The 18,607-nt window shown below is 45.7% G+C and overlaps 2 protein-coding genes across 2 annotated transcripts in view; both read left to right on the top strand.

The window, feature by feature from the left end:
* The window catches only part of palm3 (paralemmin 3), a 37,782-nt gene extending 26,077 nt beyond the window's left edge, over positions 1-11,705 (top strand). Inside the window, exons 4-8 of the mRNA XM_038978480.1 lie at positions 2,275-2,390; positions 6,619-6,691; positions 7,926-7,959; positions 8,258-8,314; positions 9,066-11,705. Of these exons, the coding sequence (XP_038834408.1) occupies positions 2,275-2,390; positions 6,619-6,691; positions 7,926-7,959; positions 8,258-8,314; positions 9,066-10,174 (1,389 nt within the window). The 3' untranslated portion in view covers positions 10,175-11,705. The remainder of the gene's footprint in view (positions 1-2,274; positions 2,391-6,618; positions 6,692-7,925; positions 7,960-8,257; positions 8,315-9,065) is intronic.
* A 4,208-nt stretch (positions 11,706-15,913) lies between these two features.
* On the top strand, positions 15,914-18,386 carry LOC120032791. Its single transcript, XM_038978971.1, has 3 exons — positions 15,914-16,313; positions 16,851-17,089; positions 17,757-18,386. Exons 1-3 carry the CDS (start codon positions 16,125-16,127, stop codon positions 17,950-17,952), a joined length of 624 nt encoding a protein of 207 aa, XP_038834899.1. The 5' UTR covers positions 15,914-16,124; the 3' UTR covers positions 17,953-18,386.
* Positions 18,387-18,607: the final 221 nt, after the last annotated feature.

Below are 18,607 nucleotides of genomic sequence, written 5' to 3' on the forward strand. Positions count from 1 at the left end.
TCGGCTTTGCAGCCTTCTTCAGTACCTACACACTGTAAAGCCGAAACTTCTGTGTACTCTATCCCTGATGCAGTGAAAATACATCTTTTTTTATAGTCAAATGTAGTCAAGTTTATGCGACATCTTTTTGAGTGCTGACCATCACGTCTTTTTACTTATATGAATTTCTGGGTTTTACCCACCAATCAAACTTCTGACCCTCTTGACGAGGTATTTCTTAGAAGGAGAAAACGATCCATTTAATTGAACTTCATATTAGTCCTGTTGGGTTAGAGGGAGGTGTTCTGCAAACACACATGTTGGCTCTGAGAGGACCTGTGCTGCTACAGAAACAGGAAGGAAGTGCTCTCTGCAGACTTCCTGTCAGTGCTCTCTGCAGACTTCCTGTCAGTGCTCTGCTATACATTTCACCTTCAGCTGAGGTGGTGAGACGGGGCCAGCGGGGAGGAGCGGAGAGGGGGAGAGGAGGCCAACAGGGGGAGGGGAAGGGAGTGGTAGGATAGGAGAGACCCTGTGTCCCAATTTGTTACCTTGCTCGCAAAAGTGTGCACTCATTCACTCCCCCTAATGCATTTAAAAGCATTGGATTGGTGTAAGCATGGGCTAGTAATCTTTTAAATCTACAAGGTGAAGTGAGCAAGTGCACACTTGGGGCAGAAAGGAGTGTGTTCCTGTCCGAATGTATGGGATATGAGTTAAAGGGATGGGCACCTATTGAGGGATTTATTGAAGTGTTAAAGGGATGGGACACCTATTGAGCAGTTTATTGAAGTGTTAAAGGGATGGGACACCTGTTGAGGGCTTTATTGAAGTGTTAAAGGGATGGGACACCTGTTGAGCAGTTTATTGAAGTGTTAAAGGGATGGGACACCTGTTGAGCGGTTTATTGAAGTGTTAAAGGGATGGGACACCTATTGAGGGCTTTATTGAAGTGTTAAAGGGATGGGACACCTATTGAGGGCTTTATTGAAGTGTTAAAGGGATGGGACACCTGTTGAGCGGTTTATTGAAAGGAAGTGGAGTGGGGAATGAGGTCTAATAGAGAGATGTGACCTAAGCTGATTGGATGGGGAGGTTTAAAGGTCACAGCCACCGACTGACACCATAACAATAGTGTGTGAGAATGAAGACAAACCTGTCAGATTTAAAGACAATGCCATGTTGCATTAAGCTCATGTTGTGTCTGAGTAGGAGTGCATGGTTTGGATGATGCCTATGACGTTGACAACGTTGACTGACATGCTTCTCTTGCTTTCCCTGTATCCTCCCTCCCTCTCTCCATGTGTCCTCCCTCCCTCTCTCCATGTGTCCTCCCTCCCTCCCTCTCTCTCCGTGTCCTCTCTCTCCGTGTCCTCTCCCTGTGTCCTCTCCCTCTCTCCCTGTGTCCTCTCCCTCTCTCCCTGTGTCCTCTCTCCCTGTGTCCTCCCTCCCTCTCTCTCTCCCTGTGTCCTCCCTCCCTCTCTCTCTCCCTGTGTCCTCCCTCCCTCTCTCTCTCCCTGTGTCCTCCCTCCCTCTCTCTCTCCCTGTGTCCTCTCTCCCTCTCTCCCTGTGTCCTCTCTCCCTCTCTCCCTGTGTCCTCTCTCCCTCTCTCCCTGTGTCCTCCCTCCCTCTCTCCCTGTGTCCTCCCTCCCTCCCTCTCTCCCTGTGTCCTCCCTCCCTCTCTCCCTGTGTCCTCCCTCCCTCTCTCCCTGTGTCCTCCCTCCCTCTCTCCCTGTGTCCTCCCTCCCTCTCTCCATGTGTCCTCCCTCCCTCCCTGTGTCCTCCCTCCCTCTCTCTCCGTGTCCTCTCTCTCCGTGTCCTCTCCCTGTGTCCTCTCCCTCTCTCCCTGTGTCCTCTCTCCCTGTGTCCTCCCTCCCTCTCTCTCTCCCTGTGTCCTCTCTCCCTCTCTCTCTCCCTGTGTCCTCTCTCCCTCTCTCTCTCCCTGTGTCCTCCCTCCCTCTCTCTCTCCCTGTGTCCTCTCTCCCTGTGTCTCTCCCTGTGTCCTCCCTCCCTCTCTCTCTCCCTGTGTCCTCTCTCCCTGTGTCCTCTCTCCCTCTCTCTCTCCCTGTGTCCTCTCTCCCTGTGTCCTCTCTCCCTGTGTCCTCCCTCCCTCTCTCTCTCCCTGTGTCCTCTCTCCCTGTGTCCTCCCTCCCTCTCTCTCTCCCTGTGTCCTCCCTCCCTCTCTCTCTCCCTGTGTCCTCTCTCCCTGTGTCCTCCCTCTCTCTCTCCCTGTGTCCTCCCTCCCTCTCTCCCTGTGTCCTCCCTCCCTCTCTCGCGCTTTCTCTCTCCATCCAGAGGAAGTCTCTTAGAGACCAGTGGCTGATGGACGGCCCCTCTTCCCCCACATCCTCAGAGCCTCGTTCCCCGCTGTGGGGCTCCCAGGCCCAGGAGATGGAGCAACGCATAGACAAGTAGGAATCTCCTATTATACACCCCATACTCACCACATTACCTGTATAGGGCTACCTGTATACTCGCCACATTACCTGTATAAGTCTACCTGTATACTCACCACATTACATGTATAGGGCTACCTGTATACACAACACATTACCTGTATAGGGCTACCTGTATACTCACCACATTGCCTGTATAGGGCTACCTGTATACTCACCACATTACCTGTATAGGGCTACCTGTATACTCACCACATTACCTGTATAGGGCTACCTGTATACTCGCCACATTACCTGTATAGGGCTACCTGTATACTCACCACATTACCTGTATAGGGCTACCTGTATACACGCCACATTACCTGTATACTCGCCACATTACCTGTATAGGGCTACCTGTATACTCACCACATTACCTGTATAGGGCTACCTGTATACTCGCCACATTACCTGTATAGGGCTACCTGTATACACGCCACATTACCTGTATAGGGCTACCTGTATACTCGCCACATTACCTGTATAGGGCTACCTGTATACTCGCCACATTACCTGTATAGGGCTACCTGTATACTCGCCACATTACCTGTATAGGGCTACCTGTATACTCGCCACATTACCTGTATAGGGCTACCTGTATACTCGCCACATTACCTGTATAGGGCTACCTGTATACTCGCCACATTACCTGTATAAGGCTAGATACTCTCGATGCTTGGTTCACACCATAGATACCATACTCACCACACTTTCTTTCTAGGGCTTTCTATACTCTCAACTCCTATCTGTGTTGTGCTGTACATGCAGTGTGTTTGTAGGACGCCAGCCTCACCTCATAGTCTACACAGTAGCTGTATGACTCTTATTCTCTAAGACATTCTATACTCTCCATGTTGTCTGTCTAGGGTTGTGGCTGTTTGTTAGACCCCAGCTTCAGATTATACACGCACCTCTGACCTTAGGGGTTATAGTCTCTGCACCTCGTAGGGGTTATAGTCTCTGCACCTCGTAGGGGTTATAGTCTCTGCACCTCATAGGGGTTATAGTCTCTACACCTCGTAGTGGTTATAGTCTCTGCACCTCGTAGGGGTTATAGTCTCTGCACCTCGTAGGGGTTATAGTCTCTACACCTCGTAGTGGTTATAGTCTCTACACCTCGTAGTGATTATAGTCTCTACACCTCGTAGTGGTTATAGTCTCTGCACCTCGTAGGGGTTATAGTCTCTGCACCTCGTAGGGGTTATAGTCTCTGCACCTCGTAGTGGTTATAGTCTCTACACCTCGTAGTGGTTATAGTCTCTGCACCTCGTAGTGGTTATAGTCTCTGCACCTCGTAGTGGTTATAGTCTCTGCACCTCGTAGTGGTTATAGTCTCTACACCTCGTAGTGGTTATAGTCTCTACACCTCGTAGTGGTTATAGTCTCTGCACCTCGTAGTGGTTATAGCCTCTACACCTCGTAGTGGTTATGGTCTCTACACCTCGTAGGGGTTATAGCCTCTACACCTCGTAGTGGTTATAGTCTCTACACCTCGTAGTGGTTATAGCCTCTACACCTCGTAGTGGTTATGGTCTCTACACCTCGTAGGGGTTATAGCCTCTACACCTCGTAGTGGTTATAGTCTCTACACCTCGTAGGGGTTATAGTCTCTACACCTCGTAGGGGTTATAGTCTCTACACCTCGTAGTGGTTATAGTCTCTGCACCTCGTAGTGGTTATAGCCTCTACACCTCGTAGTGGTTATGGTCTCTACACCTCGTAGGGGTTATAGCCTCTACACCTCGTAGTGGTTATAGTCTCTACACCTCGTAGTGGTTATAGTCTCTGCACCTCGTAGTGGTTATAGCCTCTACACCTCGTAGTGGTTATGGTCTCTGCACCTCGTAGGGGTTATAGTCTCTGCACCTCGTAGGGGTTATAGTCTCTGCACCTCATAGGGGTTATAGTCTCTACACCTCGTAGTGGTTATAGTCTCTGCACCTCGTAGGGGTTATAGTCTCTGCACCTCGTAGGGGTTATAGTCTCTACACCTCGTAGTGGTTATAGTCTCTACACCTCGTAGTGATTATAGTCTCTACACCTCGTAGTGGTTATAGTCTCTGCACCTCGTAGGGGTTATAGTCTCTGCACCTCGTAGGGGTTATAGTCTCTGCACCTCGTAGTGGTTATAGTCTCTACACCTCGTAGTGGTTATAGTCTCTGCACCTCGTAGTGGTTATAGTCTCTGCACCTCGTAGTGGTTATAGTCTCTGCACCTCGTAGTGGTTATAGTCTCTACACCTCGTAGTGGTTATAGTCTCTACACCTCGTAGTGGTTATAGTCTCTGCACCTCGTAGTGGTTATAGCCTCTACACCTCGTAGTGGTTATGGTCTCTACACCTCGTAGGGGTTATAGCCTCTACACCTCGTAGTGGTTATAGTCTCTACACCTCGTAGGGGTTATAGTCTCTACACCTCGTAGGGGTTATAGTCTCTACACCTCGTAGTGGTTATAGTCTCTGCACCTCGTAGTGGTTATAGCCTCTACACCTCGTAGTGGTTATGGTCTCTACACCTCGTAGGGGTTATAGCCTCTACACCTCGTAGGGGTTATAGCCTCTACACCTCGTAGTGGTTATAGTCTCTACACCTCGTAGTGGTTATAGTCTCTGCACCTCGTAGTGGTTATAGCCTCTACACCTCGTAGTGGTTATGGTCTCTACACCTCGTAGGGGTTATAGCCTCTACACCTCGTAGTGGTTATAGTCTCTACACCTCGTAGGGGTTATAGTCTCTACACCTCGTAGGGGTTATAGTCTCTACACCTCGTAGTGGTTATGGTCTCTACACCTCGTAGGGGTTATAGTCTCTACACCTCGTAGTGGTTATAGTCTCTGCACCTCGTAGTGGTTATAGCCTCTACACCTCGTAGTGGTTATGGTCTCTACACCTCGTAGGGGTTATAGCCTCTACACCTCGTAGTGGTTATAGTCTCTACACCTCGTAGTGGTTATAGTCTCTACACCTCGTAGTGGTTATAGTCTCTACACCTCGTAGTGGTTATAGTCTCTACACCTCGTAGTGGTTATAGTCTCTACACCTCGTAGTGGTTATAGTCTCTGCACCTCGTAGTGGTTATAGTCTCTGCACCTCGTAGTGGTTATAGTCTCTGCACCTCGTAGTGGTTATAGTCTCTGCACCTCGTAGTGGTTATAGTCTCTGCACCTCGTAGTGGTTATAGTCTGCACCTCGTAGTGGTTATAGTCTCTACACCTCATAGTGGTTATAGTCTCTACACCTCGTAGTGGTTATAGTCTCTGCACCTCGTAGTGGTTATAGTCTCTACACCTCGTAGTGGTTATAGTCTCTACACCTCGTAGTGGTTATAGTCTCTACACCTCGTAGTGGTTATAGTCTCTACACCTCGTAGTGGTTATAGTCTCTGCACCTCGTAGTGGTTATAGTCTCTGCACCTCGTAGTGGTTATAGTCTCTACACCTCGTAGTGGTTATAGTCTCTACACCTCGTAGTGGTTATAGTCTCTGCACCTCGTAGTGGTTATAGTCTCTGCACCTCGTAGTGGTTATAGTCTCTGCACCTCGTAGTGGTTATAGTCTCTGCACCTCGTAGTGGTTATAGTCTCTACACCTCGTAGTGGTTATAGTCTCTGCACCTCGTAGTGGTTATAGTCTCTGCACCTCGTAGTGGTTATAGTCTCTGCACCTCGTAGTGGTTATAGTCTCTACACCTCGTAGTGGTTATAGTCTCTGCACCTCGTAGTGGTTATAGTCTCTACACCTCGTAGTGGTTATAGTCTCTACACCTCGTGGTGGTTATAGTCTCTACACCTCGTGGTGGTTATAGTCTCTACACCTCGTGGTGGTTATAGTCTCTACACCTCGTAGTGGTTATAGTCTCTGCACCTCGTAGTGGTTATAGTCTCTGCACCTCGTAGTGGTTATAGTCTCTACACCTCGTAGTGGTTATAGTCTCTGCACCTCGTAGTGGTTATAGTCTCTACACCTCGTAGTGGTTATAGTCTCTGCACCTCGTAGTGGTTATAGTCTGCACCTCGTAGTGGTTATAGTTTCTGCACCTCGTAGTGGTTATAGTCTCTGCACCTCGTAGTGGTTATAGCCTATTTTCATGTATTGTAAGTGTCTGATAGCACTACCTTTTATCAATGCGGGGTTAAAAGTGAATGATTTATTCTGGCTGAGGTTGGAACTGAACGCTAAAAGACGGTGTGTGTGTGTGTGTCAGGTTGCAGACAGAGAGTCAACGGTTAGCGGAGGAGGAGGAGAAACTGGAGCAGCAGATGGAAGATGGCCGAGCTGTGAGTGACACACACTATGTCTTACTATACTTGTGAAGACCTTTTGAGGACCAACAATTGATTCACATTTTTCCCCTAAACTGTCATTCTAACCCCTAAGCCTAAAATATACTTTTTACAAGTGAGGACTGGCAAAATGTCCTCACTTGGTTTACTATTCTTGTGAGGACTTCTGGCACTAAAATGTGTACACCTACACAGACACAGAGAGAGAGAGAATTATGATGGCCAAGATACACAAGCACACAGACCAATTGAATGGGCTAGCTAGAACAAGTAGCCCCAATCATTACGTCCGTTCTTCCCACCAGTCCTGACCGACGAGGCTCCTTTCAGAGGAATAATACATTTTTCCATAATAATACGTTAATGCAGCTTTGATGTAGCACCTCTCGTTCAGAAGCAGGAGCTTTAGAAAGACCACGCCCTCCTTGCATAAACAATGTACCACTTAGACGTGTGTAATCGCTCCACCTCAAGGCAACCGTGACTGTTTACCTCAGAATGACCTTATACAACAAAGAATTCTCCTCTTCAAGTCTTTTGTTCTTTTGTTTGTATTTCTTCTCCTAACCTTGATTTTTAGAGGTTGTAGAGACGGGAATCACAAACCGAGCGTGTTATTTAGTCTCGTAGCCAAGGAGCAGACCGGTGATGGTTGACTCGTATGATAGTGGGGGTTTTTGTGACATGGCAGAGGGACTACCCTCAACACTGGGCTCTTGTTATAAAGGAGGTGTCCTCCCACCCTCTTTAAAGGTCGACTCAGTGATCTGACGTAGAAGCAGAAAGTAAACGGCATAGTGGGTCAATTTCCGTAACAACTAAGAGCACTGAAGCGCGAGGCTCAACTTCTATGCTGTTTCGGTGCCCTGGCAACCAGGCTGTAACTAAGAGAACCCTGTGCACACGCGCAGATACTGTGTGAGAGGGAAGTCTTTGCATCTCACTCATCTCAATATCTGCGGTGCTGCTTGTGGCAACGTCATTTCACAGAGTCTACCTTTTTAAAGTAGCCATATTTAGTATTGAATAGTCACTGGTGGATGGTGGGGCCCTAAAGTCTAATTGGCTCCCTCTTGTGGGTTGAAAATGCATGAATGACATTGCTCATCTACCCTTTATAATGTTATTCCTCATCTAGGGTCACGGTTACAACTTGAGACTGAAAGTAATAAAAGAATGGTATGTGGTTGGAGTGTCTAACCCCGCCCCCGTCTGTCTCCTCCAATAGAATGCAGTGGCGGTGGTGGTGGAGGCTACAGCAGGTAGGTGTCACCCGTCTCTGAATGAATGAACGACTGTCTAGCTGTCACCACCGGTTACCGTTAGCAACCGCTGGTAGCAGTCGTTGTTCCACTGGCTTTATATTACTTGACCCAATCAATTGAATTGTTGAAAGATAACATAACACGTCTTTGTTTCTGTTTGAGTTGATAATGAATGTGTTGTGTGGTAAAAAGACATCGTAAATAACCCAATAGATTTCAACAGAATCGGGACTGTTGAATGCTGGGCTTAATAAACACTGATTAAAAAAAGTCTTATTTCCATCTATTCCCACAGAAGCTGTCCAAGCAGTTATCTTGGAGAATGGACAGGAAGAAGTAGAGGCTGAATCCGGTAAGGGGTTAACAATGTTACCATCATCTCTCCTTCACTCTGAATCAACTGAAATGGGTTCTAGTCCCAGAAGACACTACAGACTGTACTGGCCTTTGATGGTATTTGTATTACAAATGTAATACGTTGTATTCATTCGTCAGTGGAAGTTCATACATGCATACAGTATCTATGCATTTGAATGACATGGAATACATAAAAATTGATGCTGATGAAGAATCTCATGTGTGAAGTTATCAGGGAAAAGCATAGAAATAGAATTTCTAGAACATGAACATTCCTTTAGACCACTGCTGTTTGGCTGCACCATGATGGGTCTAGTAATTCTATTTCTATGGGGCAAAGAGCACACAACACAAGCCAAGTCAGTGGAAATGTTCTGGTTGGTTGGATTCAGGGTCACAGGGACTGGCAACATGCCATGCTGAAATGTCACTCCTATCATTATGACTGTCTGTCATGAGTCCAGAACAGCGTTGATTCTGGAAGCTGCTCTCTCTTCACTTCTTTTGGATTTCTAACATCACTCGTCCCATTGGCCGGCCTCTTTTCTTGTCTTTCTCCTTCACTCTCCATAACCTTCTCCAAGTTTCTACAAGTGTTCCACTCTCCTGCTTCTTCTGTGCTCACTATTCTAGCTGGACTTTCCAGAGCTTGGTAAGAGTAATGTGCATCCTTGCCAAGGGTCTTGCTGATAGAAGACTGGGAAGATGATTGAAACATTTCCTAACTATGATCTGTCTTGTCACAGTTCTAGGAACAGTTGAGGCAGCACTATTGGAACGAGCTGAGATCCTCACCAATGGGAGAGGAGAGGGGGAGGGGCAAGCTGCTACCCACGATGCATCAGAGGAGGGCGGACCGCCCAATGGCACCAACGGTCCAGTCACGGTCGTCCCTGAAGATGGTGCCATTACCATGACGTTCCTGGGGTTCACGGAGGCGGAGCCGGTACTTGAGGAAGGAGGAGTGATCATGATGCGAGCGGAGCGAGTGATTATCAATGACGAGGGAGACGAGCTGGCAAATGACCTTTCCTCTACGGGTCAGGAACAGGATGTAGACTCGGTAGCGTCCAATAAGAGCTCAGAATCTCCTGAGGAAGGAGGAATTGAGGAGGCAAAACCAGAGACAACTCCTGAAGAGTCCTCAGAAGTAGCAAAAGAGACTGAGGCAGCGGCAGACACAGTAACAGGAGGTTTAGGAGAAGGACAGATGGACACAGTAACCAGAGATTTAGGAGAAGGACAGATGGACACAGTAACCAGAGATTTAGGAGAAGGACAGATGGACACAGTAACCAGAGATTTAGGAGAAGGACAGATGGACACAGTAACCAGAGATTTAGGAGAAGGACAGATGCACACAGTAACAGGAGATTTAGGAGAAGGACAGATGGAGGGCGTGGCAAACGGTGGTGGAGAGGAAGAGGCACAGCCAGTAGAGGAAGCTCCTGTGTCTGACCTGCAGGCCCCAGATGATGGCGTTGTGGCTGCCGTTCCCGTCTACTCTGAGTCCTTACTCACCCCCAGGCCCGACGCAGAGGGAGAGGCTGCAGGTGAGCCGGCAGAGGGCGATGTGGAAGTGAAAACTGAAGTGGAAGTCAAGGGGGAAGAGGCGGCCTCGGTGTCCCCGGAATCAGCCATCCTCCCTGGGGGCCAGTTCCTGGAGGTGTCCCTAGTGGAGCCCCGGACTGAGGCAGACCCTGAGCAGGAGCCCCTGCTGTTCCCATCCAAGGCCCAGACCCTGGAGCAGGCTCCAGCCGCCCCAGAGACACTGACCGCTACCAGGGGAGAGGCGGAGGGAGGTGTCGGTGTGGCTCCCAAACGCCAGACCTGCCAGTGCTGCGCCGTCATGTGATCAATCATTTCGCTCTCTATCTCTCTACCAAATTCTCCAATGCTTTCTCTTTGTAATACTACAAGAGGGACTTGACTCTGCCTCTAACACTGTGAATGATGGGGGGGTGGTAAGATGGTGTGTTATTACTGAAGTGCCTTGTGGATCTCCTTCCCTATGAGTATAGCTCAGTTACCCATCCAGAGGTACCTGGGTTTTGTTCAGTAGGGTGAAGTGCTTTGAAATGAAAAATAAAGACCAGTGTTTTTCTTATTGGACCAGGTTCAGGTAGGCCCACCCTGTTCAAGTCATGATTGAATCCTGACCAGTACAGTAGGGATGTGACAAAGGCCTGAGGATTGTATCATGACCAGTACAGTAGGGATGTGTCAGAAAGGCCTGTGGGTTGAATCATGACCAGTACAGTAGGAATGTGTCACAAATGAAACCCTAGTCCTTACAAAGTGCTCTACTGTTGACCAGGGTCTATGGTCTCTGGTCGAAAGTAGGTCACTGAGTGTACAAAACATTAGGAACACCTGCTCTTTCCATGACAGACTGACCAGGTGAAAGCTATGATCCCTTATTGATGTCACTTGTTAAATCCACTTCAATCAGTGAAGATGAAAGAAGGATTTTTAAAAATGTTTTATCCTTGAGACATGGATTGTGTGTGTGTAGCATTGAGGGCAAGACAACATATTGAAATGTTTTTGAACAGGGTTTGGTAGCAGGTGTCAGGCGCACCGGTTTCAGTGTCAAGAACTGCAACGCTGCTGTGTTTTTCACATGCAATAGCTTTCTGTGTGGATTAAGAAAGGACCACCACTCAAAGGACATCCAACCAACTTGACACACCTGTGGGAAGCATTGGAGTCAACATGGGCCAGCATCCCTGTGGAACGCTTTCAACACCATGTAGTCCATGCCTGGAAGGAATTGAGGCTGTTCTGTGGGCAAAAAGGGGGTGTAAATATATATTAGGAAGGTGTTCCTCATGTTTTGTACACCGTGTATATAAAGGGAATAGTGGGCCTTTTTGGGTACACTTATGTCTCAACTTGATAGTCTACATACAGTTTGAGATCTTTATTCCATTGTCTTTCTATTTGTTGTATGTGTTAGCCTTCTTGCCTACTTGAGTGTTATCAAGGTTTGTAAAGTTCCATTAACTTTCAGAAAATGCCCAGGTTTTCCAGAAATCAAAATTCCCAGGTTTTCCTGGTTGGAGGTTTTGGATCTCCTGCCTATTCCTTCCTGATTCAGGGAATCTTCCAACCGGGATTTCTGGAAAGTGGCCAGGATTTTGCAACCTTACCGTTTGAATCTTATTTTGGTCCATTATCAATTGTTAAAGGGAAAGTATGTTTTTATATCTAAATGCATTTTATTTTATCGGTGTATTTTCCATAGAACACACACAGTGCTCTGGCATGTATATAGCTACCATGAAATCAAGCAGCAGTGGGGTTTATGTATAGAATGTATGTTTTCTCAACAGGATACTTTTGAACCAATCAATAATGATTAAACTGACATTTGTGAAATATTATTTGATGTCCTGTCTCCTGTCTAACCATTTGTCAACATTTGACAATGAAAAACTACCATGTTGCTCCATTCTAAGATCAAGCACACAGATTATTGAGTAACCTTTTCAAGTGAAAAGTCAAAACACACAATGTCTGCGTCCCAAATGGCACCCCATTACCTTCATAGTGCACTACCTTTGACCAGGACCCTTTGGCACTACCTTTGACCAGGACCCTTGGGCACTACCTTTGACCAGGACCCTTTGGCACTACCTTTGACCAGGACCCTTGGGCACTACCTTTGACCAGGACCCTTGGGCACTACCTTTGACGCGGGCCCTTGGGCACTACCTTTGACCAGGACCCTTGGGCACTACCTTTGACGAGGGGCCTTGGGCACTACCTTTGACCAGGACCCTTGGGCACTACCTTTGACCAGGACCCTTGGGCACTACCTTTGACCAGGACCCTTGGGCACTACCTTTGACCAGGGCCCTTGGGCATTAGGGTGCCATTTGGGATGCAGACACTAACTTTTTCACACATGGGCTTTTGCCACACCATTGCTCTGAACACAGCAAAGGTCAATTGTATTTTATAAACTTGGTGGTTCTGGCCCTGGATGAGGATTGTCTGAAAGCTGTGGTAAATCAGACCGTATACCACGGGTATGACAAAACATTTATTTTTTTCCTTGGTAACCAGTTTATAATAGCAATAAGGCACCTAAGGGGTTTGTGGTATATGGCCAATATAACATGGCTAAGGCCTGTATTCAGGTACTCCGCGTTGATTCGTGCATAAGAACAGTCTTTAGCCGTGGTATATTGGCCAAATACCACACCCCTCTCGTGCCTTATTACTTAGTATATCAATTGCTTTGGTATAGTATACTTATTTGTCTGTAGAAAAAACTCTTACTAAGAAATGTAGTATTAATTGGGAGAATATAAAAATGGGGCAGCAGGTAGCCTAGTGGTTAAGAGCATTGGGGCAGTAACCAAAAGGCCACTGGTTCGAATGAGCACACAACTGAACATGAGATGAGCATTAAAAAAAGCTTTTTTTATTTTGCAATCCTGGAATTTGCCATAGAAAAGGGTCATTTGCCTGGCACTCTGCAACTGTGCAACTTTCTGACATTTGAGGAACATTTTACCATAGCAGGACAGCAGAGCTATGACGGGACCCCTCTACCCCAGCACCAGTGTTCTATACACACAGACACATCAATGAAGTATAGACATACAGTAGATAGATACTGTTGATATAGAAATATAAGATAAATATAGTGATACATATTGTAGATATGATAGATGTACTGTAGCTAGACCCACAGTAGATAGATATGGTGCATAGATATAGTCAAACCTAGATACTGAAGCCATGTTCGCTCTATATGCCACAGCTCTCCTCTGCTTCCTGTGTTCGAGCCAAGCAGCTTCTGCTGCAGCTCTAACCTGTGAGGACCTCCTTAAGCCCATGGATCCACCACGACTAGACCAGCAGCTCTTGGGAAGATGGGCCTTCGTTGCAGACAGTGTGAGCCACCCCTGGTATTACTCAACCATGTTCGCTCTCAAGGTAGCACCCTCTTGTATGTAGAGCACTGCTTTTGACCCTGGTCTAAAGTAAAGCTTTATATAGGGAATAGTGTGCCTTTTTGGGTTAATAATACAAATAAATGACATGTCTACTAGGCTACATTTTACTTGTCATTCCCCATTATTCATTGTCATTGTGTTTTGATAGTTTTTTTACACTGTGATTGTTTCTATTGTTTTTGTGGCTGCTGTATGAAAACTAATAATAACCACATCTCTTCTCTCAGAGAAAAGACAGTCACCATGGAGTTTACATCTGCTACCAACACCAGAACCCCAACACCACCACACCCGTCCACTACCCTCAGGCTGACCGGCATGGCGGCTGGTGCAAGTACTGTATATACCCAACAGCATCTCCATCGTCAACGGCAACAGCACCTTCCAGTTAGACATGAGGGGCTTTTGGAACATCACTGGGGTCTCCCTGGAGACCTCCTGCCCAGATTGCCTGGTGATGAGGTGGGTAGCATGATTAACTACAGTACCCATAATGCTCTGTGTAACATAAACCTGTTTGGTCTTATTAAAGATGTTCTTCAAGCTAACATAATGGTATCTCATCTCCTTTTCAATACAAGGTGAGCTCCGTAATAAGGGTGTCCACGGACCTGTATTAGCTGAGGAAGGTGGAGGGTGGGACGGGAGAGAGGTGGAGGAAGAGGAGATGGAGGAGTTCAGGAAACATGTGGAGTGCCTGGGGCTTCCCGCCGCCAGTGCTGGTGTAGCTTGGGAAATCCCTCTCCCTCATTCCTATCGTCCCTGATTCTCTACCCTCTTAAGATGGGTAGAAGAAGACCCATCAATGTGATAAAAGTATAGATTCTGGGAGAGAAAGAGAGATGTAGAGACACATGTTCTGTTTTGTAATATAGCAGTTCTGTATGTACTGTTTGTCAATGTACTGTATGATTGTACTGTACTGAATGATTTATCATATCATTCTGTCTTCTTGGCTTCTTTAAAAGATTTAATGGCATTCATTAATTAAAGTACAAGAGCTTCAGTTAATTCACAGAGACAGTGGAATCCAGTAGGAATGTTCACAGCAAATTCTTCAGCGTTGAATCAACTCTGAGTGTTCAGTTTAACACTTTTCCAGAGCTAAATGAAGACTTTGTTAAGAGTTGATGCCGTTACACTTTCTCAGTGTTAAGGAATTAACACCTGCAGTTTTACAGTAACTCGTTTTGGGTGTTGACTATTTGAATCAGGTGTGCCAGCTTAGGGTTAAAACAAAAATGTGAAAAGTCTGGGGGGAGAGGAGAGGGTTGGGAAACCATGTTGTAGAGAACGCTGGCGGGCATCACTTTTAACCTACGCATCAGATTCATCTGCTGTGGTGTTAGAAACCTAAATAATACCCCCCAAAATATTTTTGATAGAATGTTGTCACATTTTAAGAATATTTAGGTTTTTAAAAATATTTGTATATTGTATATTTTGAAGTACAGAACCAGTCAAAAGCTTGGACACACCTACTCATTCAAGGGTTTTTCTCTATTTTTACTGTTTCCTACATTGTAGAATAAAAGTGAAGACATCAAAACTATAAAATAACATATATGGAATCATGTAGTAACCAAAAATTGTTAAACAAATCAAAATATATTTTAGATTCTTTAAAAGTAGCCACCCTTAGCCTTGATGACAGCTTTGCACACTCTTGGAATTCTCTAAACCAGCTTCATGAAGTAGTCACCTGGAATGCATTTCAATTAACAGGTGTGCGTTGTTAATTTGTGAAATGTATTTTCTTCTTAATATGTTTGAGCCAATCAGTTGTGTTGTGACAAGGTAGGTGTGGTATACAGAAGATAGCCCTATTTGGTAAAAGACCAAGTCCATATTATGGCAAGAACAGCTCAAATAAGCAAAGAGAAACGACAGACCATCATTACTTTAAGACATGAAAGTCAGTCAATCCGGAAAATCAACCAACCCTAAACATTAGGGTTTTACAAGCCAAACTTTTCTCGTCAACAAAGGCATAATCTCTACGAACAATACAAAACCTGTTTTTATCCAGGGTGTTCCAGTTTCCGGAACGGTTCTTTCCACAACTAGGCATTTGTATACATGAAAGTAAAAGTTAGAATTGTTATATAAATGCCTAGTTGCGGGACGACGCTAAGCCACACCAGTGCTCTGAACATACAAAAGGTAAATTGCACTGTGTACTGTACCAGAGCAATTAAAATAAATAAAATTCACCTTTATTTAACCAGGTAGGCTAGTTGAGAACAAGTTCTCATTTACAACTGCGACCTGGCCAAGATAAAGCAAAACAGAGTTACACATGGGATATACAAACGTACAGTCAATAACACAATTGATACACTATGTCTGCAGAAAAACTAGGAGAATCCCAGAAGAATTAGGAGAACACTAGACGTACATGTAAATGAGACTTCTGGATTGTTTCATGTTTGACTCTATGGAATAATGTCTCAGATAAAAGCATGCAACTTTTCACCAGATAAGCACAGAACATAGATTAACAAAAAGTTTCGTTTTTATTTCGCAACCTTGGAATTGCCTTGGAAAAGTGCCAGTTTACTGGTACTCTGCAACTGTGGAACTTTCTGACGTTGAACATTGTACCATAGCAGAGCTATAAGACTGGACCCCTCTATCCCAGCACCAGTGTTCCATACACACAGAAACATCAATGACACATAGACATACAGTAGATAGATGCTGTAGATATAGTGATACATATAAATATATAAGATAGATATAGTGATACATATTGTAGATACTATAGCTATAGATAGACCCACAGTAGATAGATATACTGGTGCATAGATATAGTGAGACCTAGACACTGAAGCCATGTTCGCTCTATGTGCCACGACTCTCCTGTACTTCCTGTCTTTTAGCCAATCAGCTCCTGCTGCAGCTCTAACCTGTGAGGACCTCCTTAAGCCCATGGATCCACCACGACTAGACCAGCAGCTCTACAGGAAATGGGCCCTCGTCGCAGGCAGCCTGAGCCACCCTGCATCCCTGGAGACTCTCAAGGTAGCACCCTATCCACTATGTGGCACCCTATTCCCTAGAACCCTATACAGACCCTGGTCCAAAGTTAAAACAAGGGATAGACCTGGAGAAATGTAACCACTCTCAAATTCATAGACAGAGCTATGGATGCAAAGACTGACCATCCAAGATATCACATGTATAGTTTTAAGCATGTTTTGAGGCATTTACAATGTTTACAAAACATTGGATTAAAGCAAGCTTATATTTGGGGTTCGGTATGGGGTATGACAGTTGAACTAAGCTCATGAGGCATTTATAAGTTATATTCTTCAAGAATTAATGGGTACATATCATAAATGTTTAAGTCCAAAAATGGATGTAACAACTGCAGATTGCCCCCTTTAAATTGCTTTTTAGCACACTTGTCAACTAGGCTACATTTCACCTGCCTTTCCACATGCATTGTACCGGTAATTGTTCTGTGACAATTCTGTATGTTGTAATGATTGTTTCTATTGTTTCTATAGTGGTTTCTGTATGAAAACGAATAATAATCACAACTCATCTCTCTCACAGACCAGAGACGGCATCACCATGGAGTTTTCACCCTCTACCCCCAACCCCACCCAGAACTCCAACACCACCACAACCGTCCACTACACCCAGACTAACCGTTTCGGCAGCCGATGCGAGTATCGAACCTACAATATCTCACTCATCAACGACAACAGCACCTTCCAGTTCGACGTGGGGGGGCGATTCAACCTCACTGGGGTCTTCCTGGAGACCTCCTGCCCAGACTGTCTGGTGATGAAGTGGGTCATTTATAGAATTGTACATTTGAGCCATTTAGCAGACACTCTTATCCAGAACAACTTACTGTTAGGGGGTACTCCAGTGTTTTTCAACTCTGGTCCAGGTGTACCCCCGTTTCTGTTGTAGATCCACACAAACACACCTGATTGTACTAGTCAACTAAGCACCAAGGCCTTGACAAGTTGAATCAGGCGTGGTTGCCCAGGGCTACAACAAGAATGTGTACTGTTGGGGGTAGATTAGGACGGGAGTTGAGAAACACCGGTGTAGGCTATTCAACTAAGGTCAGGTAGGTAAAAACAACCACATACTGCATTACAATCACTGCAAGTGAACCGTTCTTCAAAACGCCCACTGGGCACAGAAGTCATTTCACTGAAATGACGTGGAAACAACATTGATTCAACCAGTGTGTGCCCAGTGGATAGCCTCTATCAGCCTCAAACTCAACTCTGGACCTCTAATCAGGGACTGATTTAGACTTGGCACACCAGGTGGGTGCAATTAATGATCAGATAGAACAGAAGAACCAGCAGGCTATGGATCTCGTAGGGTAAGAGTTGAATACGCCTGCTCTGTCAGCTAAACCAGTGACAGGAAGAAAAATAAGTGCTGGTGTGAGTACAAGAAAGAAAAGTATAACAGTAAAGTATAATTATTTTTTAGGTGGGAGGTGAGCTCCAGGAGGAGGGAGTCCACAGACCTGTACCTGCTGAGGAACGTGGAGGGTGGGAGAGAGGTGGAGGAAGAGGAGATGGAGGAGTTCAGGAAACAGGTGGAGTGTATGGGGCTTCCTCCGCCAGTGGTGATGGAGCCGGGGAATGCCCTCTGTGGTTTCCATCAGCTCATCTGGAAAAACTGAGGAGAAGGAGAAGAAGAAGACGAAGCTCGATCAGTGTGATCAGAGAGTGGGGGCCGTGAGGCAGATGTAGACACCGTTTCTGTCATCGGTTTTGTAATCCAACATTTCTGTGTTTACTGTTTGTCGATGACCTGTAGAATTTTGAAAAAAAGATGCACGATTTGTCATATTATTCTGTCTTCTTTGACAGATTTAATTACGTTCACAGAGTGATTTAATGTCCAAGAGCTTAAGCTAATTCGCAGAGACAGTGGGATCCAGCAGGAATGCCGGGACATCATTAGGACCGCTCCAAACTCTATGCACAATGGGAAAGAAAAGTATTTTTTTAATTGGATTACTTTTGTATAATTTGGCATAACCTCATTTGTCCATGCATTAAAGTGCTCATACTGTTAAATCTCAGATTAAACTGGATGGAACAGTGAACAATTTGTAATTTGTGAGTGAGAGAGTGTTTCTGCAGATGGGGGCGTGCACAAGCAAGGGGGGAAATGTGGGTGTGAGTATGGACAGGGACAGGGCCAGAGAGAGAGTAACCTACTTTCAGAACTATTGGGTACTTGGTCTTACTTTAGGTTCTGATTAGACATGACGTACCTTTAGAATTGACGTCCCAAATTCCACAACAAGAAGAAGAAGGTCCCCTGTAGAT

The sequence above is a fragment of the Salvelinus namaycush genome, chromosome 39 (assembly GCF_016432855.1).
Source record: "Salvelinus namaycush isolate Seneca chromosome 39, SaNama_1.0, whole genome shotgun sequence".
Taxonomy (NCBI): domain Eukaryota; kingdom Metazoa; phylum Chordata; class Actinopteri; order Salmoniformes; family Salmonidae; genus Salvelinus; species Salvelinus namaycush.